Raw genomic sequence first — 24,096 nt, 5'->3', positions numbered from 1 at the left:
GCACCGGGAACTTTTGAGCGCACGATGAACACAGTTCTGGGCGGCTTGAAGTGGCACACGTGTTTGGGCTATATTGATGACGTTCTTGTTTTTGCTCCTGACTGCACCACGCACTTTCAACGGCTCCGGTGTGTTTTGATGCGTTTAATAAACGCTTGCCTGCAACGAAATCTAAAGAAGTGCCGATTTGCAGCTCGGCAACTGACAATTTCAGGTTACGTCATATCCAAGGATGGAATTCTCCCCGATCCAGCCAAACTTCGGGCCGTCACCGATTTCCCTCAGCCGACGTCCATCAAAGAATTGCGCACTTTCACAGGTCTCTGCTGTTACTTACGTTCGCAATTTCACCGCCATCATATCGCCCCCGACGAAGCTGCTTAACAGCAACGGGCCGCTCACTTCGTAGTCGTCGTAGTGCGACGAGCCCTTCACAACACTCCCTGGTTTGCTAACATCTCCGTTAGCCCCTTCTGTAGTGCACACAGATGCCAGCGGGGTTGGCCTCGGCGCTGTTCTTCCCAGCGCAAACAAGGGTCTCCTGAATATCTCGAGGCTTATGCAAGTCGTACGCCTACGAAAGCCGATACATTTTACACTGTGACAGTAAAACAATGTCTGGCCATCATGTGGGCTCTTACTAAGTTCTGGCCTTAATACAGCGAAGCTGTATATGGCTACGATTCCGTGCATTTTTTTTATCCGTGAACAAAAACTATCATCATCATTGGCTCATACCTCAGTAAGCATTCATGCTCCCGTAAGCAAGCAAAAGATACAATGGCTCATAGCCCCATAATGCAGATGCTACAAGCACTCAGCAAAGTGAAACGAACAATGCTTAAACTCTGTCTAACCACGCATACAACATACAGAACAACATGTTGAAAACTGTCGTCATCAATGGCTCATACCCCCGTGAGCAATGGCTCATACCCCCGTAAGCAGGCAAAAAATGCAACGACTCATAGTCCTGTAAGGTTCATGGCTATTCACGTTGCGTGAATTATTTATTTATTTATGATACCCTCAGGGTCAACAGACATTGTAGAAGGGAGTGGTATAAAATAGAGAAAAACAACAAGATTTTAACTACAAGAAGCAGCACAATGTTTCTAATTATGCGATAATAGTTATGAAGAGGTGGAATACATGTTACAAAAAAAGCTATATATACAAAGAAGCAGTCCAGTGTTTCTAATTTTACAATAATAGCTATAAAGAGGCAGAATACAACAATACGTTACAATGCATTGGTTAATGAAGTCAAATTTTTCATGATCTGAAATTATTACTACCAATTTGGGAAGCCAATTCCAATCATTTGATGTGCGTGGTATGTAGGACTGTAGGAATGATTCTGTTATACACAACGGAATGCCAAGTTTATGAGCATGATCCAGACGGTGCGCAACGTAATGGGGAGGAAGTATTAGTAAATCGCGCAGGTATAGGATGATGATACAGTTTGTGAAAAAGGCTTAAGCGATGCATCGTACGTCGAGAAGCTAGCGTAGGTAGTTTAAGGGTAGCTTTAATTACCGTGATGTTCGCGATCCGACTGTAATTAGAGAGTGTAAAACGCACCGAATTATTTTGCACCATTTCAAGCGAATGTATCAAATTATTATAAGGCGGATCACAAACTGAAGCGGCATATTCTAACTTATGGGGAATGAGCGTTTCATGTAGCATTAGTTTGAGAGACGAAGGCGATTTCGCAAAGTTACGACGGAGATATCCGCGCATGCGATTAGCGTTGCAGACAACATGAGAGATGTAAGTATTCCAGGTTATATTGCTACTGATGTGAACTCCGAAGTACTTATATGAAGATACGCTGTCGAGTAGTGCATTATTTAAGTGATAAACGGGTTAACTAGTAATCTTTCTAGACACTGGCATGAATTTGCATTTTTTAATGCTTAGTTCGTAAGCCATGTATTACATCACTCAAAGACGGCGTTAATGTCAGCTTGGAGAAGAGCGTCGTCGTTTGGACCTGTTATTTCTCGGAAAATTACGCAATCATCGGCAAACAAATGAACGGATGAGGAAAAGAAGAGGACCGAGGACTGAGCCCTGCGGTGCACCAGAATGGACTGTGCATTCTTCAGAATTCGCGCCGTAGCTGAAACAAACTGAGAACGGTTAGATTAAAATGCAGGGATCGAGCTTGAGTAGTCGTAATTTATAAATGAGCAGTATGTGACACACTTTGTCAAAGGCGTTAGAAAAGTCAAGAAAAATGCAGTCAGCCAAGAACCTATTGTCAAGACTGGTGTTTAGTTTGTGTACAAAAAGTGTTAGGGAAGTTTCACACGAGTATGATTTGCGAAATCCATGCTGCGATGGTGCGAAAAATGAATGCGACTCCAAAAAAGTAGCTAGGTGAGAAGCCAAGATATGCTCTAGTATCTTACGAGGTATACTTGTGAGCGAAATTGGTCTGTAATTTAGAGGGCAATGCTTATTGCCTGATTTATAGATTGGAATTACCTTCCCGACTTTCCACTCGGATGGGAGCAAACCATCGTGCAATGATTGCTGGAAAATATTAGTTAAGATGATTGGTGTGTAGCAAACTGTGCTTTGAAGGAATTTCACATTAATCTGATCACTACCCGGCGCAGAGGATGGTTTTAGTGACCTAATGAGGCTTGCGACACCATCATAGCTGATAGTAAGAGGGAACATTACATCATAGTCATATGGTCGTAGGTGTGGTGGAGTGGAATTTCTGGGTAACGAAAAATGTTTTGCGAAAACTTCGTTTAGTACTCCGTTCGGTATAGGCCGGAGTACGTTTAGTACTCCGGCCGGTATAGCGTCACCATTAAGGTCACTGAGTGCTATTATATTATCATCTTTAAAATTAACCTTGCGCCAAAATTGTTTAGGCTTAGTTTTAAGCATGGAAGGCAATGTGCTGCTTAGGCAGTTATCTTTGGCGTCTTTTAGGATCTGCGCGTATTCAGCGGCGATCTGTTTGTAGGCTGACCAACGAGCATTGCTACGGCTTAGTTTAGCTGATTTAAACAGGCGCTTTCTTTTATTAGACAAGCGTTTTAGCTGACGATTCTGCTATGATTTTTTAGATTAGAGGTGATCGTGTAAACAGGGATGTGACTATCTGTTAATTCAGTCACTTTATTAACAAAGATACACCAGTTTGACTGGTCATTACGGAATTCAAATTCACGCAAGTATTCATCAAGGAACAATGCGAGTTGATTATTAATTGAAAGAAAGTCAGCCTTGTTATAATTTCTTAATGTCTTGATCTTTTTAATCGGTTTAGGTCACTCGAGGCAAACTTTAAATGAAAGCAGACAATGGTCACTGATACCTGGCAACCATGTTATGTCGGAAATATGCCGTCACCGTCACCGTGAGGTTCCGTACGAGTGAAATCGTGTGATGGTGATCCGGCGAACGCAGTTCAATCTCGCATGCGTGAGCGAGAACCAGCCCGGACAAGGTCCATCTTGGCCAACACCCTCTAGAGAACGTCAGACCTTCAGGCTGTACCCTCTCCCCCTGAGCTGCGTCACCCAAAAAGAGGCCCACATAGAAGTTCCGTGCGGCATGCTACGAAGGTACGAGTGGCGCACCTGTGTTGAAAATGAGGCGCGGAAGACCGAGTGGACGACGACGGCGATAACATACTTAAAGAAGGGAATTGCGCTAAAAAAGACACGGACGAGTAAGGACATGGACGGGCGTTGCGCCCGTCCATGTCCTTACTCGTCCGTGTCTTTTTTAGCGCAATTACCTTCTTTAAGTATGTACGACCGACTCGCCCAACAACGTGCTCTCCTGAACGGCGATAACAATTCGATTAGTTCCGGGAACCCTGCCGCTCCTTGGATAGCTTCGGGGTTACAAAAGTCCTGGCATGCTATGACATGCTTCCTAGCGCACTTTCTTCTAGACGTGAATTGTGCATGTAGTCTCTGCGCTTGTGTGTCCCACAGGCCTTCATTGCCGCGGAATGAGGATTACGTTCATGCCAGGATACGCCTAATAAGTGCTGCGTGCCCAATTGCTGGAGCAATTACAAACCGGGGCCGAAAAATCATGTGTTCATGTTTCCGCAAGATCAATGACAGAATATTGGGTGCCAATGCTAAGGCAAAGAAGAGGAAAACTGGAACTCTGCGGAATAAGGCCACTGTTTCTTTGTAAATGGTTGCGCGAATATGTTTTGTATCTGCACTGCTAAACTCATTTGAAGTGTTGTAAATATGTGGATTGCAGTACTGTATGTAATAATGCCTCGAAAGTGAAATTATTCGTTGAAAGCCTAATCTAGACTGGAATAAATACACGTGTCCCGAACGTGAAGACGGGTACACCAGGGAAGTTGTCATGAGATATGTGTTATAAAGCAGTGCTAACATTTTGTTGAAAAACTTTTGTGGTCGCATGGACGGCAAACTCTTTGGCGCCGACGGTAGAACCAAGTGAGAAAATGGTCCAAAAGCCAGGGAAATCATGCTTCAAAGTGTTGTTTTCACTGGCTTTACTTAACAAAAAATAACAAAAACATAGACGTTTCGCCACCTATGCGGGTGGCATCGTCAGTACACAATGGCAACAAATGAGAAATACATCCTATTTATCCTATTATCCTACATCCTATTTATCCTATTATCCTATTATCCTAGAACCAAGGCAAAGAAGCTACTATGAAGAAGGGGGCAGCACCGTGACTTTTCAATATAAGCCATGCTCCCTGTCATCATGTATCCGGAATTCGTTCTCATTCCTGAGGTTGAGCCATTTCATTTTCTTACGGACGGGCTTTTTAATAAAGCAGTGCTAAAATAGTTTTGCATAAATGAAATAATCTTGGAACACTCTCTAAGCTCTGCGGGCCATCTGTTCAACTATGCATCTATGTGCAACGGAACATCTATGTGGGTCTCTTTTGCGTGACGTAGCTCAGGGGGAGAGGGTATAGCCAGAATGCCTTAAGTTTAGATCTAGAGTTTTCTAGAGGATGTTGGTGGAGACAACCGCGGCGTCCTCTACGGCGTTGGCCACATGAATCGCGGACGCCGTAGTAGACACCTTTGGCGGACGCTGCAGGGACGCGTTGCCGGCGCTCGTGTGTATTGTGTGCGGTTTGGCACTAGTTTACTGGCCTTCCCCCAGCTCCGCTGGTCTCTGGTGTTTACGATAGCAGAGCCTCGCATACATTTTCGTAAGCATTCATGAAGGCGACTCCTTACAAATTTCGGTGAAGAAAATTACGTCATAGCCTTAATCCTCCAGTCCACAAATTTATTTCAGAATGCAGGTACGTCCAGCGCGCATGGTGACCAACCATAAATTACGTTTATTTATTTATCCTCAGAAGACATGGGTCATAACGGACGGGTGGGTACATATTTTTGGCAAAATACAGCACAACAGAACGCAACAATGCTGACTGAAAATACAACGGCAGTTAACAATACGAGTGCTAATGGTAACATTTATGACCATAAAAACAATTAAATGCAGAACATTACAAAAAGAAAATCTCAATATTGGCGGCTTTGAACGACGCGGTATCTTCGACGGTGGCAGTGGAACGAGGAAGGCGGTTCGAGTCCGAGCAAGTTTTAGGTGTAAAGGAGTTCAAGGACATTAGTATTTCGAATAGCAATGATGATTTAATGTTGGTTATTTATGCACAGTGATAATAAGCGTGATAATAAGTGATAGTGACAGTGGTAATAAGTGATAACCAATGCAATAGAATCGGTCCAGAACCGTGCTGCTCGATTCATATCTTCACAATATGACTACAAAACTAGTATCAGTAGTATTAAGTCATCGCTCAATTTACCCACATTAGTCTATCGACACAAGATAGCACGCCTATGCTTATTCCAAAAGTTGTACTACCATTTTCAACATCTGCGCGAATCACTTCTTCTACCACCAGCACGTTCGTCACGACGCCTGTTCAATTCACTCAGTTTACAGCGCCTGTATGGATCAACTGCTGCCTTCAATAAATCATTTTTACCCACAGCAATCCAGGAATGGAATGCACTCCCAGATTCAATTGTCAGGGAGCATGATCCTGAAGAATTTAAAGAGCAGTTGCTTTCACATTTTGGAAACTACAATTGAACGATCTCTCTTTTCATTCCAAGTGTTGTTGCATATGAAGTTGCCTGTACTCCTATTTTGTTTTGCTGCATTATTTAACCTGCGCTATTTCAATTCATTCTTGATGTAACATCTTTCACTTATGTATATCTATGACTCCCCCCCCCCCTTATGTAATACCCTGTAAAGGGTCCTTAAGGGTTTAAGAAATGATGATGATGATGATGGTTGTGAAATAAGCTCGTCTTTCAGAGAAAACTTACAGGAGAAAATTATCTGGAAGTGACACAGACGTGAAGCTTCGCAAAAGTAAGCTCGGTAGGCCAAGGTTAATATTCAATGCCGAAACAATATGAAGGAGCATATTAGGAGAGAGAGAAAGAGAGAGAGAGAGAGAGTATATCAGGAATATATATGGTCGTTAACACCCCATGCATGTTTCGTACCTGCCCCAACCTCGGTGCGGCTTGAAGATAAGGTTTTGAGCGGGCGGTGTTCTCTGAACTTCAGTAAAGCGACGTAAAACTAGGCACAGCACAATCATGGACGCTCCCTGAACTTGTAAAAAGATTTTCGGAGTTATGACTGAAAATCGGATGCACTTAGCAAAAATAATCGCCTTAAGAGGGACATTTAAAAATGGTTTCGGCAGTGTTTGAAATTTTGAATACCATCTAACGCAGTGCTCTTCACCTGTGCCTGCACTTCAATTAACGGCAGTGGTAAAAAAAAAAAAGAAAACATTTTTTTTAAAGTCCAAGCTTCGGTGGTCATCGGCTCTGGTTAAACATTTTTGCTGGCGTTCGCATCGGTCTCGGCCACTCTCGAGAGTGCTATCGCCTTTAAATTATGCTGTGTTCCGCGTTTAACATATAGTTACTACGACTGACGTTCCGTAGAAGCAGTTTTTGTTTCTTTCCCGCTTTTATGTATATCATGCATACCAAATCGTCTCTGCACTTCCTGCATGGTCTGCAGCACTCGTGTAAATAAAAGGATGTCGCAGTTCATTGATTGTTCACGTGTTCACTCTTTTCGCCGGATGCTGGTATTTTCATTCTGAATCGCAGAATGAATCTGTTCATTATATTGGTGCGTGTGCGCCGGTCGCTGTACCCTGTTCTCACAGATGGTTTCAGGCTGTCAGAGGAAGGGCGTTTTGCGTACTATATTGTATGGCTGCAGAGCATATGGACCGACGCCAACGTAGTCGAAAAGAGCGCTTGCATTTTTTTTGTTATAGCTTCGGGGAAATAAATGCGCGCTGCATACTTAATTGTCCTTATGCTGCTGAAGCAAAATGAACGCATTCTAAGGCGCGAATGTTTCCCGCAGTAAACGCGTTTTAATCAGGTCGCTGAGCCTGGCCGCGGGTCGTCGAATTTGTCATATAGCATTGGCGGGCGTGCGGTAACCTCAGCGCAATTTGTTGTCCACCTGGGTGCAGAAGAATTCTGCAAATCGAACCCATACATGATCCACGACACAAGTCGGTCGAAGGAAAAGTGCATGGAACTAGGACCGTCGTCTGACTTGAGCAGCAGTTTCCATTCTCTTGTCTACTTTCTTAGGCACGTGCGTATGTGCAAGATAAGCTCTGGTGGTGGCAGAGAGCGCCGCTCATGGCCAGGGCGGCGGATGTTAATATCCATTAAACCGCAGGCGTCCCAGTACGTGAGCTTAGGAGCCTCTAATTGGCCAGTGAACACTCGTATGATACCTCGTGGCATCAAGCGTGTACCTCATGACACCACGGAAAATGAACGAGATAATGACCGCCACGGCAGCTTCATTGGTATCGCACGCGTAATGTGGAAGGTGTGGGATATCTTGCCACTTGTATAAAGGTGTCCTCTCTTTTATTTGCATTTCTCTTCTTCTTGCATTTTTTTTACGTTTCAATTAAACGAAAATTAACTTACTTTGTTACCTTTGGATTCCGTGTCTGTTTATTCATATGGTTGTAACTGCGACTAAAAACGGAACTTGACGCAGCGGCAACTGAGAAGAAACGGTTGAAAAGAGCACGCCTTTATGGTGAAAAAAGATAAAAAAAACTGAAAACGTACATCCGTCAAGTGTTCTAGAGTCACGAATAGGTTGCCGAGAAGCCATGCGAAGTTAACTGAAAGAATGAAACACTTAAGAACACGACTATTAGGCGTACTTTCTACAATGAATACGGACAGAGTAATTATGCAGGCTGTACACCGCAAACCTCTGGTTCACGAGGGCTCACCGACAGCGGCGGTTCTATAGGAGGCACTATGATATTAGGTGCCTCGCATGATAATTAAGAACTAAGCGTATTTTGGCAAATGGTACATCGCAGGCGATCGTAACCAACAAGTCTGTGAGATCTTGCTTCTTTTTTTTTATGCGTCGATGTAATTTTCTTCCACATAGAGTTTTTCGGCGCTGTGTGCACACACCAGGAGTATCAACACGGGCACGGAAATCACAAATGTGCCTCACTAAACAGTTTTCTGATTTGAAGTATACTCTGCAATATACCCAACTTTTCTGCCAGCGCCTTGCGAACAATTAGTGCAATTGTATGAGCGATCACAGCACACCGGAATCTTCAGCCATCATAGCGGCAGTGAATGATAGTGCATTAAACCGAATTTATTTCGCATTGTGAGCAGAAAGCATTGGATGTCTCGTTTCTCGAAAGTTGTCGGCGACGCCAAGTATACGAAGAAGTCGAGTTATAAACATCACGCTCGCAACAAGCAGCTGCAGTTTGAAGGTTGCACGCCAATTCTTCGCTTACACTAAATGGGTGCCTGCGAAGAATTGTGCAGTCTGTGCCCAAAATGCAGGAGCACTTCTGTTCCTCTTGAATTCGGGGGACACGCCCTTATGAACTATAGAACGGGGGTGAATGAAGGCAGGCGGCTAGCGAGCGAAACCACTGGCAGTGTCTTTTATAAAACAGGCCTCATGCAACTGTGCATTGTGTCCCTGGGCACCACACGATACTGCGGTGCCCACTTTTTTGGGTTTGTGTATCGGTGCCCGGTGTCAGCCTTCGCACGTACCGGCAGGACATGAAGCTGCATAAAGCAGAGAGTAACATAGTAAACGTAAAGAGTGGACACGCCTGCGGCCGACTTTGGCTCTTAGCGCACCTAGCGGAATCGGCGAAACGCACCAGCCTCCTAGACGGTCGCGCACGCCGCCGAATCTCTGAGGCTCTAATTTCAGTTTTGTTTCTTGTATTTTTTTTGTGTGTGACCCATACCTTTGCTTAAATCGAATGATTTCATGCAGGCGCTTGTGCCGCTGTTTTTATGTTGTGACGACGAGCGCGCAAAGGTGTTTCACTCATGTTAGTTTCATTTAAATTAATATTTGCTGTTTCAAGCTGTAACTTAGCGCAACAATCATGCCGACTGTTGAGGAAGTAGAACTTTATCGCTTATGATATTGTACGTCTAGTAACTCAAGACAAAAGGTGTATCGTAAATAAATGTGCCGTGTTCCTTAAATATAAATCAACTTGCTGCACAGTCAAGAACACAAAAATAGCAGACAACAATTTATTGCAGCAAGATTGTAAGAGGCAGATACATGAAAACGGGAAGAAACAGCGAGATGCAAGTAATACGGGTTTCTCACGGGGCACTTTTAAACGCGATCAAGCCCAATCCGATTTGAATTTCTCGGTCGCGATTGGTTCTTTTGCGCAAGCTGCGCGATGGAGCCAATAGAAGTCGAGAATTTCAATTCGGATCGGACTTGATCGCGATCGAAAGTGGTCGTGTGACACCGGTATAATGGAGAATAGTCGGAAATTAATGGCGTGATGGCAATAACCTTGCACAAGCAAAACACATAGCAAACGTGTTGCAACCATCCAAATAATGAAAAAAAAAACTCCACATACACAACAGCAATTAATTTGCTCAAAATGGGATTGTTTTAGAAGGAAAAAAAGATATGACATTTTTTCTTGTACTTCTGCGAAAAAGGGTGAATTAGGGCCGCAAAATTATGTTAATGGTAGCGTGCCGAAATAAAATGGCTGCAAAAATAATTGAGCAAGCACCAACATCCTCATCTCGAATGTGTAAGCCAGTGTGTCCGTCATTAAACCGCTGCAATTAAGACCTTTGTGTTGGGGGGGTCTTCACATGTTGTCTTCGATGCCTTGCAATCGCCTTATGATACTTGGAATTTTGCCCTTTAGTATGCATGATGTCCTTTGGCTGTACAGTGTATCTTGAGGAAATGGTGGAGATTCCTGCAATACGTAGAATTAAGACATGAAAACACGTATCTTCAGCCCAATGCAGAACAGCTAACAACGCTCGAGCGCACATAGCCTGCTACAGAGGTTGAGAGGGAGAGCGCATTATTGCAATACTGCAAATATTACACGCATACCGCCTTAGAAATAGCTACATTTATTTTGCAAAAGTGGAGCACCATACTTGTTCAGCAGTCGCTGCGCGTAACTTGAATCTCTCTGCCCCGAACGGCATGTGTTCATAGGCCGCATTTCTTAACGAACCATTTTATTTTATTTTCTAACTTCGTCATTGTATCGAACGTGCCACGCAGCTCGGACGCTGCCGCATCACTGTTATTGCTAGCATCACCGCTCATTGCTGTGCATAAAAAGAAAAGAATATGAAATGAAAGTCAGCGTAGCAAATCGGCAGCAGCTGTTCATGGCTGCAAGGCCGCCGTCACTCGTTCATGCGGCTAACAGTGACCTAACGAAATGCGAAGAGAATAAGTCGTTAACAGCTCGCAAAAGAACTTGCTGTGGCCTTACCATGAAACTGCGACGAAGCAGACGCTGGCAGAAGAACCCAACAACGATGCTCAGGTGGGTTTTGCAGAAACAGACTGACCAGGCTTCGCACATGTTGGGTCGTGCCCAGTGGTCATGCCGCCTGTCAAGCCGCTAGCTGCAGCCGCAGCCACAGCCGCATTTTTCTTGATGTGCTCTGCCACCTAGTGGAAACGGCGAAGCTCCATAGCTCGGCCGCGAAAGGGTTCGAGGGTCCGCTCTTGTCGTTTAATATGTTGCTCTATGCGTGAAGTTTCGGTGGCGGAACATAGAACCGGCAAGGAGCCATCGACAACTCGGGTGTGCAGCAAGCACTTTCGCGAACAAGATTTCAGATGCGGCGTCTTTGCTACGGCGTTCGGTGAGTAGCAGAAAGCGCGTAGTGAGATGCTCGCCCGCGTGCGCTCCCTGGCTAATGTCGTGAAGTTTTGGTCTATGAACTTGTTGAATGCTAGATACTGGCAAGTTCACTGGAATGGAAATGGAATGGTCAAAAGTACATTAAAAAAGGCATGGCATATGCTCGTGTTTGTGTGGTACCAAACAATGAAATCTACTGGACTAAGAAAAAGAAGTAGCGGATAATTGCTCGATGAGAAGACCGATAAACATACAATGGGACACAAGTAGAGAAATAAGGATATTGAAACGTCCCAAAATTTAGAAGAAACGAAAAAATAGACGAAGTTTCGCCCGAAAGGCAAATCATCGATTGCGATAGCATATTAGCAGACAGCCATACGAAGTAAGGATAGTAGTTTTATTGGCCGTATAAACTTGTAAACATAGGTACATTAAATAAATTAACAAGTATGGTGTCACGCGCGCACAAGTAAACATGATCGCATATGACCCGATGACCGCGGAAACTCGCTATCGAAACGGTGGCGTGAGGAAACGCGGCAGCAGAAGCAAGCGAAGTGACATTCGTGCTGTATATCGCTTCAGCGAAAATTGAGCGCCGAGAACACACAGCATGCACAAAGCTAAGAGCCACCGACGCACTTAGACTCTGCCCCCAACGCAGATCGCTCTCAATATACGACCGGGCAACCGCGCGCAGCCGCCACGTGCACAGTTGCAGCCGGATCCTCACTCCAACAGCCACAGAGCGCTTCTTGCATAAATGGACGAACAAAAGAAAATTCACAATGACTAGAGAAAGAAATTCACCGACGGTCACGATACTCCCTAATGCTAAATTCGAGCGCAGCTCTATATGCGTTTTCATTTCGCGATATGTCGAAGCATCGCACCGATCACTGCACCGAGTGGCAGAGCCGTGATGCGCAGTGGTATGTATAGACGGGCCACACAGTTGCTGCTTCTTGGCAACTGGAGCTTATGCAACCGTAATCTTTACTGGGAAACGCTTGCGGCGAACGCTATGTACGAAGGCGAGCTTTCTGGTTCTTGTTTTTCTTTGCCCCACTCGGCCGCCGCCGCCGCTGCCGCGGATGACACGGTGCGCAGCCGCGGGAGTGCTTCAAGGTGGCTTCCTCGCTTTCTTCCTCGCGTTCCGCCGCTGGGCTCCGCGTTCACCCTCTCATCCTTCGCTGTGCTCGTTCACTCGGCTATGCTGAGGTAGGCAGACGGACGTCTTAGCACGCCGACGCTCAACGCTGCAACGGGCTTTTAAGAGCTGCGCTCTAAAGAAAGTGAGTAAAAAATTGTGCAGATCTCACGCACTGTGGTAGTAATTGTTATGCGAAGCATTTTGCAGGTACCTGACCATCCAGCAAGGTTTCGGGTTCCGCAAAACAATACCAGGAGGACGAACGTGTTCTTGTAAATTGAGTAGTTGTGCTTGTGGCTCGGGCGAGCGTACGTGTGTGACTATAGCAGCACGATGACAACCACGTTGTAGGCGATCGTATGACGGCAGTCACATGATTTCTACGCCGGTAGTTCGACGCGAGCCTTTGACATGACGATTGTTGGGTTCTACATAGGTACTAGACGAGCGTAGGTGAGGAAAATACAGATTATGACGTCAACAGCGACTATGTGTTATACAGTCGTACATACATATGGCTATTTTACGTGGATGTTAAAACGACGACTGCATTTGTGCTCAGACAAAGAAATGTTAAAGCAAGATTAACTTGCGCTATCACGAAGTCTGCACAACGTTGCACAAGGCTACGTTGCGTGATTTGAGAAAAGTGCTGAGGAAAGCGGGCTGGTCCCGGAGATAGGGCAGTCTAAGAATGCGCCTCTGAGCGCGAGATTTCGCAAGAAAATAAGACGAGGAAGTGGCACGGGTGCACACGCCGAGTTCTCTGAACAAAACATACAATGCCAGATCTTGGGAAATTTTTCTAAAGTTGGCAGCAGTAGCTGCAGGTACTATTTCTTTTTTTACTTGGTTTATCCTTTGTTTTGCTGATTTATATCTTGTGGTTTACGGCATACGGTGCTTCACAGAACAATATATCTTTTTTTACCCATGGCGAAATGCGACGTCTATTTTGTCTGGGATGTGCAATTAAATCAATTATAAAATCAGCGGCTATTTTGAGCACTGCACCTACACGGCACAGATAAAATATCCCATGACTGCTTCTGATGTTGATATTAGTTTGACAAACGGTGTGGTAAATGCCGAAGTCCAGTTCAACTTACAGTTTCTTGTTTTCTCCTGAGCCAAACAGCATTCATTGCACTCAGTTCCAAACACTTGTGAAAGAATTGAGGGGTTGCAACCTCAAAAGTCAAGCTTGCACCATGCTGCGTTATCGACACATAATTTGCGATCCGCACCTGTGACGAGTAGGAAAAAGGTAAATACATAATTTATTTTCGAAATTGGTTTTTATTTGGATGAGGCAGAGAACAAACATTTTTATTGGGTGTATGCAGCTTTGGAGATATTCCCGAAAATTATTCAAATGACATCCAAAACTTCGAATTTCGATTGGAGAACGAAACAAAATATCAGCAAGTTCAGTTGTCTAAAAGAAAGCTTTTATATTTTCACGGGGCTATTTACTTAAAGACAGCATTGCTGATGACGTGGCCTGGGTTTCGAAAATTGCCGAAACATGTGCTATTTATTGACAGCAAGTGGACGTAACAGCATGGGTCCGGAAACCTTAAGGTACGGACTAAGCACGCAAAATTATCTTTTGTGACCCCCATGTCGCACCGGAATGTATGCACAGATTCTTTTACATTGAAGGAAAATGCGCATCGTGATGTTTCACGGTAGGCAAGACTGCAAGCTCCTTGCGACACGAATGAAAAGCTGTCCCTCCGTGCGCGCTTTCTTTAACCCTTTACTGCACAATTTTTTGTTTCCTCAAAATATTATTCATGGGGTTGTAGGGAAGCATAATAGTACCTGCACTCCCATGGAAACTTACTTTAGCGAATGTCTGTGGTTTCAATTTGCAGAAAAAGGGTATGTTGCATATTTGCAACAACGTGCAAATAAAGAAGTTGAAAGTAAAAGATAGATTTAGTGCGATTCATACTCAGATGCTTATTTGCACAAGACAATCATTGGTGCACCTATGATTTAGTGTGGAACAAATGGAACAAAAAGAAGCACTTGTACATGTTTGTGCAGCACATGTGGTTCCTACACTTCGTGCAGTACGTCATGCAGATTCCCGTCCAGCCAGGAAACAATACAGTGTTTTCGGGTTATTGACAAAATGTAGAACATCGAAGCACAGACGTAAAGCTGTGCCCGTGACGACGTGACACGGCAACGTACGTGCGGAGGCACAGCGTACTTTTGAAAAGAAAAAAAGGAAATTTGACCAGAGAACATCTTGTCCACATATTACATCGAAACGGACTTACACTCCTGGCTGTCGTGGCTAATTAAATAGTCACTGCCTTCACTATCGGGAGGAATTTCTAGGCCATACCAGCGTTTCGAAGCCATTTCATTATTCCGAAGAAAATAAACCATGTACACGTTGTTGCATTTGTGCAACATAGCAACGTTCTGTCGCCAGGAACAAACTATTCCGAAATTACAATATTTTTTTGAACCTACAGAGTCAGAAAGATGTGGAGCATAGCGTAACAATTTTTTTTGCGCTTTGTCGTATGGAGAAATGCATTTACAATTTGTAAAACTTACCTATATCACTGCTCCTGGGCGCGCGCAGCCTCCGCCACGTTTGTTTTGGTAGAAGATGCAAAGAATTAGCACAGAATGCAGCACAAGGTGCCGCGTTTTACAGACCAATGTTGCGGATATGCAACAACATGTACAGGAAGCTCGAAACTGACTTTGCTTCGGTTTTTAACGCCGTTCATCAGAATGTTGCGTAAATGCAACAAGGTGCACTAAAGGGTTAAAGCTGCGTTCCCCACAGTAAGAATAGTTTCGGGGAGAAGCCCGCTTCACTAACTGGCTTTGTTTCACAGGCGGTATCATTTATAGTCCATACCTAGGAACTTGTGAAAGTTAAAATTCGTAAAATAAAAGAAAAAGAAAGAAAAGAGAAAGTAAGCCCTCCTATGAGACAAAGAAGGAGGGTGAGGAAGAGAAGAACAGGAAGAATAGAGCGTAATATTTTTTTTATGTTTGCCCAGCTGGGCACACGCTTTTTGTGGGATACCTAATTTCACAAGCAGCGGAAAACTAAGAACAGCACAAAGTGGCAAGCAGGACATTGTCTTTAGAGCACAGTGTGTTTTTCAGCGACCTTGTTGTTGCCGTTTTGACGTGGTTTTGGAATTTGTCTGGATAAACTTTTTCAAAGCAATTACTCTTCTGGCATGTGGCGTCTTGGGATGCCACGAAGAGGGCAGCGCCGTTATCATAATAATTTCTTTCTTGTACTCATTTTTTCTAATATTGTGCCACCCCTCCTTTCGACGTCAAATTTTTCGCAAAACTTGACTGAACATTCGTAATATTGTAGAATGAGCCCAAATTCGTGAATGATAAGAAAAGTTCGGGTAATTTCTGTTCTGTCCTAGTTAGGAGATTGGATACTCAGGAGAGATCTGCTTCGGCTCTTCCTAAAGTTCTTTGTGATGCAGGGCAGGGAAGTGAATGGTGAGCGGCGTGGGTCGTCGTAGTTTGGAAAACGCGCAACGTAGTGGTCTCCTTGTTTTTGATATCTGTCAGTCGCGCTTTCTCGTTGACGATCCGTGAATCTTCGCCCACCTACTTCCTCTTCCTTCGCAGCAGGAGATGGAATAGACAGGGTGGTTTTGTTAGCTGAATTGCACAGTGTTTCAGACCATATCGTGGTTGATAGGTGGCTTTAGCAATTGCCGGCAATCTCTGCAAGGCTGGGTCCACCTGCTCCCGGGGAGCAGGTGAACCCAGAGCAGGTGACTGACGCGCGTGCGAAGCATATTATTTACTTATATCATATAATTATCCGACTTTGATTGCCGGTGCAAAGAAACAAGCAAACAAACAGAATAAATAAACACTCGACACTAAACCTGGGCGTGCCTAAGAAGACCAATTACGATTGTACTATCGATTGCTCATCTGCTGAAATGACGCCCGCACGTACGCACGCACGCAAACAGGTCTATGAAGGCATGGTACAGCGTCACAAACGACGCTCTGTGGCTGCACTGAAAGACAGCAAGTAAATGTGAAAACATAAACGGTTATCTTTTGTTTACATAAGCCTTGCAGGTTACAGTAACGTATTGAAGAATACCTTGCATTTAAGACTGTATAATAAACGCGAGACCCGCTTGAGTGCTCTTCAGAACGTGTCACACCGCATGGGGAAAGCTTGAACATTAAAAGGTAAGACATGCGTTCAAGATTTGCACTTTGTTCCGTGACTAACCATTATTACATTTCTATCGTTCCATGAAAACTAAACCACACATCCACACTACAATGCAACGATTACGAGCTCATTTTCTCTCAGCGCATACGACATTGACAGGATGTGTTAAGCGAATAATTTGGATACGGCTGGCCTTCCATCGAAGCGACAGTGAATACTTATGGCACGAAATGTACCGCAAACGTGGGATGCTTCTTTAATTACGTTCAGATACCAAAAGTGTGGTAATCCTTCCTCTTCTAAGCTAAACGAGCGTATCGACCACTGTCACAAATTACAGCAGCCACGGGTATTTTTTTTTCTGTTCGGTGACTATCGTAATTCAACTGGAGATTAGCACGGACCCATCCAGTAATTTGAGAGCGCGAGGCTTCCGTAATTTGACAGCGCACGAAATAACCGGATTTATTTGGGAGAAGCCGTTATTTTAGATTCTAGGTGGAGCCGTTATAGCTAGAAATGACAGATGAAATGAACATTTGTTTTAGTTGTGTAGGTATCATCCCCACGTCCTGTTATTTTAGTTTCTGAAAGGAGAAGGCGGAGTCTCGGTTCCGGAGCAGATCCTTCTCAAGCTTGCTGTATTTGTGCTGTAGTTTTGTGTCAAGTGACAAACGCGAGCGTGCGTTCCTCGAAGTCAATACATGCGTATGTCGCACTGTGACGCTCGTTGATAATGCAGTTGGCGTAATGTCAGCTTAGCGCCATGATAAAGATTGTCGTCTGTACGATGTACCCGAAATTACTGAAAATTGTTTTGTGAGTTACTTAGATGTCATTTTGTTTTGGGATGTATTTCAACGAGCTCTTAAGAAATACTCTTATATGAATCCTCATTTCATGCGATATAAGTTGCCAGGTAGGTCTGGCGGCGTAGTTTGTTTTTATGAGACTGCTTAGCGTCTCCAAGACAAGCGTGTTAGACCGAAACGCTGAACCTATATGATCTCTTCGACAGCGCATTTTCCTCAATTGACTCTTGAAGTGAACGATGTATATGACCAAACTGAATTTAGTCCAGAGTGGTATTATATTTTCGCATGGTCTTGGTACTTATGACCGATCTAGTGTTTCTTGCAAAGTGTGACCCGAGCCTGGTTGGAACATCCCAAGGATGGGGATGAACTTTTGTGGTGCTTCTTTTTGTGTTTCTGTCGTTGAGTAGGGGGAGAAGGCCGTCGCATGTCTGTTTATGCTACCGGCATGAGTCGTTTGTGCCTCGCATTAAATAACACGAAATAAGAAAAACAATACGGTGATGAAATGCCTTGAGTCGATGTATAGCACACATGGACTTAAAGAAAGAGGATGGGAAGGCCGGATGTTTTATTAACAGGGAAGAAAGAGAGGTAGGCCGCGAAGGTGTGTCTGGAGCCTGATACTCCTCACTGGGGCAAGCCGAAAAGGGATGCACAGGTAAAGGGAAATGTAGATAGCAGGTGAATATGTAGTAGTACAATAAACTATATACACGTTGTCTAACACGCTATATGTGTACTACGTGGGCACTAAATGCGCAGGAGTAAGGCATCCGCAGGTCAGGAAAGTAAGCGAAACTAACTCAGGCTCACTCATAGTATGTAGTTTTTGCTTAAGGAACTGACCCACCAAAATTCTACTCAGCCGGGCTCACTCTAACCCACTTATCACAATCAGAAGTCCACAGGCTCCCACTTGCTAGGGCTTTCTTGTGAATTGAACACATCAAATATCAAGACCTTCATACCAGACTAACATATAGCATATGAAGTGGGATTGTAAATACTAAACAATTAGGAAAATGTATATCGCTCAACCATTAGCAATTAAATCGTCGTGCCACCCCTCCGGAGCTCTAACCGACCAGGTAACGGAAGACCGCAACACGGCAGGCGGCATGGTTCTTCGTACTTGTCAATGAAGAGCGAGTTGCCCGCTACCTGAAACCGCCGCGCCATGCCAATCGCATTTCTCATGGCGGCCGTGGCACTTAAGTCACCGTTCCGGTGCTCGTGATCGTGGTCTCAGTGTCTTCAGCTACAGATGCCATATACAACTAAATAAAATGCGAGTCTTCTCTATGGGCGCCATTGTTTTTTGTATCAGCCTTGTTCCTTCAACGAACATCGCTCGAGTGAGTTCATTAAGAACCTGCCAGAGCTCGAGAGTTTGCTGTGAAAGAAGCTTCAGTGGTGTGTTGAGAGGCCAGGGTCAGCATTTTACCACATAGCATATATGCACCTATATGGAAGTGACCGTGGATGTGGTGTGTCGCAATGCGTCTCGTTCATCGCACAGCTACAGTACCACCACGGAATAGTATGTTCGTCGAGTGCAAGTGCGATCAAAATGTCCCCGGAATCACCGAAGGGGACCTTTCCGTCTTACTAGGTCGGTAACTTTGCGTTGCGAGAGGCGTTGTTGAACTCCACCGCAAGTAAAGGAGGATCATGGTAACGAACTTTGGTGGAGAGCTCCAGGATTTGCTTCAGCGCAGTGCTATAGCGCACTTCGAACACTTCGATGCATCAGAAGACTGTGCGTATTTGACAGAACTATCGGTTAGCAGTACCCATGACGTAAAGGCCGCCAGTGCCATTGATGTGAGCCCGCACCTAGCGCCGGCGCAGAAGGAGAGTCTTCTCAGCCTTCTGAACTCATTCAAAGATTAATTAGCGTCCACTTCTTGAGTAAAACAGATTCCGCCCACGAAACACCGCATCATCACTGAGCGGATTGTGATGTCCGTGCACCAACACGCCTACCCAGTTTCCCAGAAGGAGCATGATGCCTTTCGTGGCCCAGTCAAGCAGATGCTCGAGGACAATATTATACAACCTTCCACTAGTCCGTGGGCATCAGCGGTTGTGTTGGTGAAAAGGAAAGAGAGCAGCCAATGGTTTTGCGTGGATTACCGCAAACTTAACCACGTCACACACACACAAAAGAAAACAGAAGCGTGCCCATTGCCCCGCATCGATGACTCCTTAGATCGCCTCCGACATGTCTGCTATTTTTCGTCTATGGACTTGCGCAGTAAGTACTGTCAGATTGAAGTCGATAAGCGCAATCGTGAAAAGCTTGTGTTCTACGCCCGCAACTTTTCAACGAATGATGGACACTGTTTTACCTGGCCTAAAGTGGCAATCTTGTCTCATGTATTTAGATGACGTTGTAGTCTTCAGCACAACGTGTGAACGTCAGTTAAGGCGTCGTTCGCTGCCGGTGGACTTCTCTCGCCTTTCCTCCCGCGACAATATTTATTAATAAAGGGAAAATGAGAGACCCACTCAAACGTAGCAATTGCTACAAAGGAAACCCGCACGGGTTCCTTGAAAGAAAAGCCTTGCAGTTGAAGAAAAATTCGTCCTGGTCCTGGACTCGAGCACGGGACCACCGCCTTTACGGGGCAGCAGCTCTGCCATCTGAGCTAACTAGGCGGCTAGCAGACGGCGAAGCGAAGTCAAGATAATTACATCTCTCCATCTTACGGGTTTTCCGCAGAACTACTACGTCAAACATATTTATTATTAGCAGATTTACCGGCATATATACAGCTGTGCTGGTCATCCACCTTCACAGAGAAGAACGGCTCTGAATTAAAAAAAAATGCTATTGTAAACCGTGTTAATCTGCTGTTAAGGTTTAGCAGCTGCTTTAACTGTTTGGCAGTTAACTAATGACTTTGCCACCAATGCTTTGTGAACAGTCGCGAGGAACCCCACACGACTGTTGATGTCTATTTGAAGAAACTCACTAAAACATTTTATTATGTATTTTTGGGAAATCAAGGTTTCTTAATCGATTCAATAAAACTTCGTGTTTTGCACAATCATTGGCTTTTGATGTACTTTATATTACTACAGATGCAACGTGGTTCTGGCGCTCTGCTGGCTTGTCCGGCCTTCCAGTTCCACATGAGCATGCCAAATGCAACAGCCAGATCTAAACCCAATTTGACAAGGGCTGAGTGCATCTTGGGCCTGTACTAATTACGTAAGACGAAGGTTCAAAATCATTTCTGTTAATTTAACCAAATTAGAGGTTAGAGCAATTGGCCGAATTTTGTCAAGCGTGAATCCGTCACCATTATTTTTAAGAACCGGAATAATTTTAGCGAGTTTACAACTGGAAGGTATCTACGAAAAATGAGAATAATAGTTTACAACGGTCTAAAAGGTAATGTGGGGATTCCGTGAATAAGATTTGTAATATTTTTGCGGTTACTGCGTCAGCACCAGGGACGGAATGAGGCGGTCTTTCCACAGCCATAGCGAGTTCCCACATAGCGATCTCAGTGAAATCATCTGATGAGATTTGTAACTTGGTACATGGAGATAACAAGGAAGTTAATCCACTTTCGAGACCATTTGCAATTTTTTTCTAACTCCTGCGTCATTTCTCTTCCCATGAATATCATCGAGTCAGTGTTACTCGGACGCGGAAGTATTTTTCTACGACGAAGAAAATTGAAGAATGTACGCTTGTTTTTAGATTTTGATAGATCATCGACATGTCTGCAGTCGTAGGTATCTTCTGCTTTAGAAACTGTGTGTTACATGTAGCCTTGTAGAATTTGTAATCACTCTGGTTTTTTGGACACTGGTTACATAACTTTTCCTAAGCTGTTTTCCTTCTCTTACATACACGTGAACAGTCGGTATTCCACCAAGGGCTGCAAGATAGAACTGCAAATTCCGATTGGTTGCTAGAGTTTTCAAGGACGGAGCAAATAACCTTCGTTCTTTTGTTCATGGGAAGTATCAGAGAGGGACGAGATCACAGACCGCAAATACTCCTTGAAGGTATTGTAGTTTACAAAAGTTCGACCTTGGTCATCCGTAGTTGTAATAGAACGGGCTATTTAAAAGAATAGTGGAGGATGATCACTATTTGAGGCACAATCAACAGTTGACCACGAAGACACAGAGAGACTACGATTAGACAATGCAAGGTTGATTGCAGACTGATTTTGGCTACTCACAAATGAGGTGATTCAGAAGTTTCACAAGAAAGGTGATTGCCTAACGACCGATTCCACAAGCGGTTACTACACAAATCTGTCTTTAAACCTCACGCAACATGATGTGAATTGAAATCCCCAGTAAGTAAAACATCTCGCCCACAACTAGCTAGAACACTGTCAAGAGAGCTAGTGTCCTGCACACCTTAAAGAAAATGATTGTTGTCACGTGGTAATGACAATCAAGAAACACAGCAGCAAAACTGTCAATATCTTGACTAACTTCTTATTGGGCGAATTTGTGCCCGCAAAAGCAAGTTACACTCAAAGCACAACGATAGCGGCTAACTCAGTCGGCTATCGTCGGAGTCTGATCTGCGGGGCAAGCGCGGCGGCTTTTATACATGAGTGACCGAATGTTATAGAAGGTTCCAGAATAATCACTGTTGCCCGCATGTCTTCAAGAAAGTTTTGCACATTTAACGTCGCGCATACAAATAATCAGATTACACAAGGTTCAGTGACAACGGACAGCAGAGAGAACCATCGATGAAATTCGAGAAACTTCCACTACACACAGGTGCGTCCTACTCAGCGCGATAACCTTTCTCGGTGCAACATGGTCACCTAATAAAGATAAACAAGTACACGCGTCAGTGCCCCCCTCTTAAACAACATCGTACCGATGCTACAAACATAACAGGAGAGCGAAAAGCAAAAGCACGCTTAGCAATGAAAAATTAACAAAGAATGAGAGTCCCAAAGTTTGTCAGCGATGGTCTGGACTATGTGGACTATTTCAGGTCGTGAGCGGCGCCGTTGTGATAGCGAAATGTGGTCTGGCACGACCTCATAGTCCGGTGTGCCAATTCGTCGGATGATCTTGTAGGGTCAGAATTAGCGTCGCAGAAGTTTCTCACTAAGACCTCGTCGGTGTATTGGGGTCCAAACCCAAACACGGTCGCCGGGCTGGTACTCAACGTAGCGTAGTGGAAGATTGTAGTGCCAGCTGTCGGTTCTCCGCTGATTCTTGATGCGCAGGCGGGCAAGCTGTCGGGTTTCTTCGGCGCGCTGGAGATAGGCGGCAACGTCGAGATTCTCTTCGTGAGTGACATGCAGCAACATGGCGTCGAGAGTCGTCGTCGAGTTTCTTCCCTAAACCAACTTGAATGGCGTGGTTTGCATTATTTCTCGTACGGCAGTGTTATAAGCGAAGGTTACGTGCGGAAGGACGGCATCCCACGTCTTGTGCTCGACGTCGAGGTACATCGCCAAAGCGTCGGCGAGGGACTGTGCCGTGCAAAAAAAAGTAAAGACAAAAACGGAATCACGTGAACTGCACGGACAGCGGTGCTATCGTGGTACAGTAGCCAGGTGTTCGGATTCCAGCGTCAAAATCCTGGGAAAATATGCAGGCATTCACTACGTACTCAAGTTGTTCTTAAAATGGCATTCACAGCATCTCTGTTGCTATCCGCAGCTGAGAAACTCCTCAGGAGGTTAGCCGACTATCTGTCATTATAATGGTACACACTTCATAAACAATCACATCATCATGGCTTATTGAAAGCTTCGCAAAGCACCGCTCACTCTCCACATGTCTGGCCTTCCTTTATGTGGCTGTACTATATCTTTATTTGCTTCGTTATGATAGCGTCATCTGGAAGCACTGTTGGGACCATGCTAATTGCTTCTTCTTGACTATCTTAAAGTTTTGCACATAAGTTCATCCATTATCTTTGTTCAATCTGCTCCATAATTTTCATTCAACTAAAATCGCGCCGAGACCACACAACAGCAAACAACACAACTTTTCCAATACTAGAGCAGACTTAACTGAAGAGCACGCAGCCTGTAAGCGAAATAATACGGATACTCGTCTCACATCACAGAGTATGGTCAATTTGTGACCAATAGTTTTCTGCAAAATAATACGGGTCGGAAAATTTTCAGGACAGGCTCTGTATGGCAATTGCGCGACGAGTAAGGGAAGACTCATAGGAAATATGACCCGATGTATAATGAACATTAGGAAATGACAGCAGCAAAGCACGGACAGAAAAGCGTAATAGGTAACACGCTTGATTTAGTATTATCTTCATAAGAAATTTTAGTAAGAAAGTAACCAAGGGCAACTATAAACATTTCGAGTGATAGGATTCTGCGTTGTAAGGCCTTGTCAGCATGTACAGTTGTTGGGGTAGTGTATGACACTTCAAGTTTTTGATTGTGTTTTGTACGTTCGAATACTGCGTAGAGTGCTTGAAGAAAGAAAATGGGGTTAAACATTCCACGTTATTGCTAATCGGAAAAGATTATTCTTGTCTCAATACATTGCAAATTACACATTAATATTAGACGTGTAACATCACAAAGCAAATACAGTTACTTGTAATTCATCGCTTGCGGCCATTGTTTAGCGTTGTTCGCTATATATGAGCATGATGGATATTATT

General features: G+C 44.4%; 2 protein-coding genes across 2 annotated transcripts in view; one reads left to right on the top strand and one right to left on the bottom strand.

Annotated features, from left to right (window-relative positions):
* LOC135906967 (ubiquitin-associated protein 1) overlaps positions 1-24,096 on the bottom strand; it is a 106,058-nt gene that overhangs the window by 79,323 nt on the left and 2,639 nt on the right. Inside the window, exon 3 of the mRNA XM_070531867.1 lies at positions 13,538-13,675. The gene's annotated coding sequence lies outside the window, so the exon portion shown is untranslated. The remainder of the gene's footprint in view (positions 1-13,537; positions 13,676-24,096) is intronic.
* LOC135906980 (arylsulfatase B-like) overlaps positions 11,136-24,096 on the top strand; it is a 78,601-nt gene continuing 65,640 nt past the window's right edge. Inside the window, exon 1 of the mRNA XM_070531857.1 lies at positions 11,136-11,273. Within this exon, the coding sequence (XP_070387958.1) occupies positions 11,248-11,273 (26 nt within the window). The 5' untranslated portion in view covers positions 11,136-11,247. The remainder of the gene's footprint in view (positions 11,274-24,096) is intronic.

Source organism: Dermacentor albipictus, chromosome 1, assembly GCF_038994185.2.
Source record: "Dermacentor albipictus isolate Rhodes 1998 colony chromosome 1, USDA_Dalb.pri_finalv2, whole genome shotgun sequence".
NCBI classification, from domain to species: Eukaryota; Metazoa; Arthropoda; class Arachnida; order Ixodida; family Ixodidae; genus Dermacentor; species Dermacentor albipictus.
The sequence above is the reverse complement of the archived record's forward strand: the minus strand, read 5'-3'. Positions and strand labels throughout refer to the sequence as shown.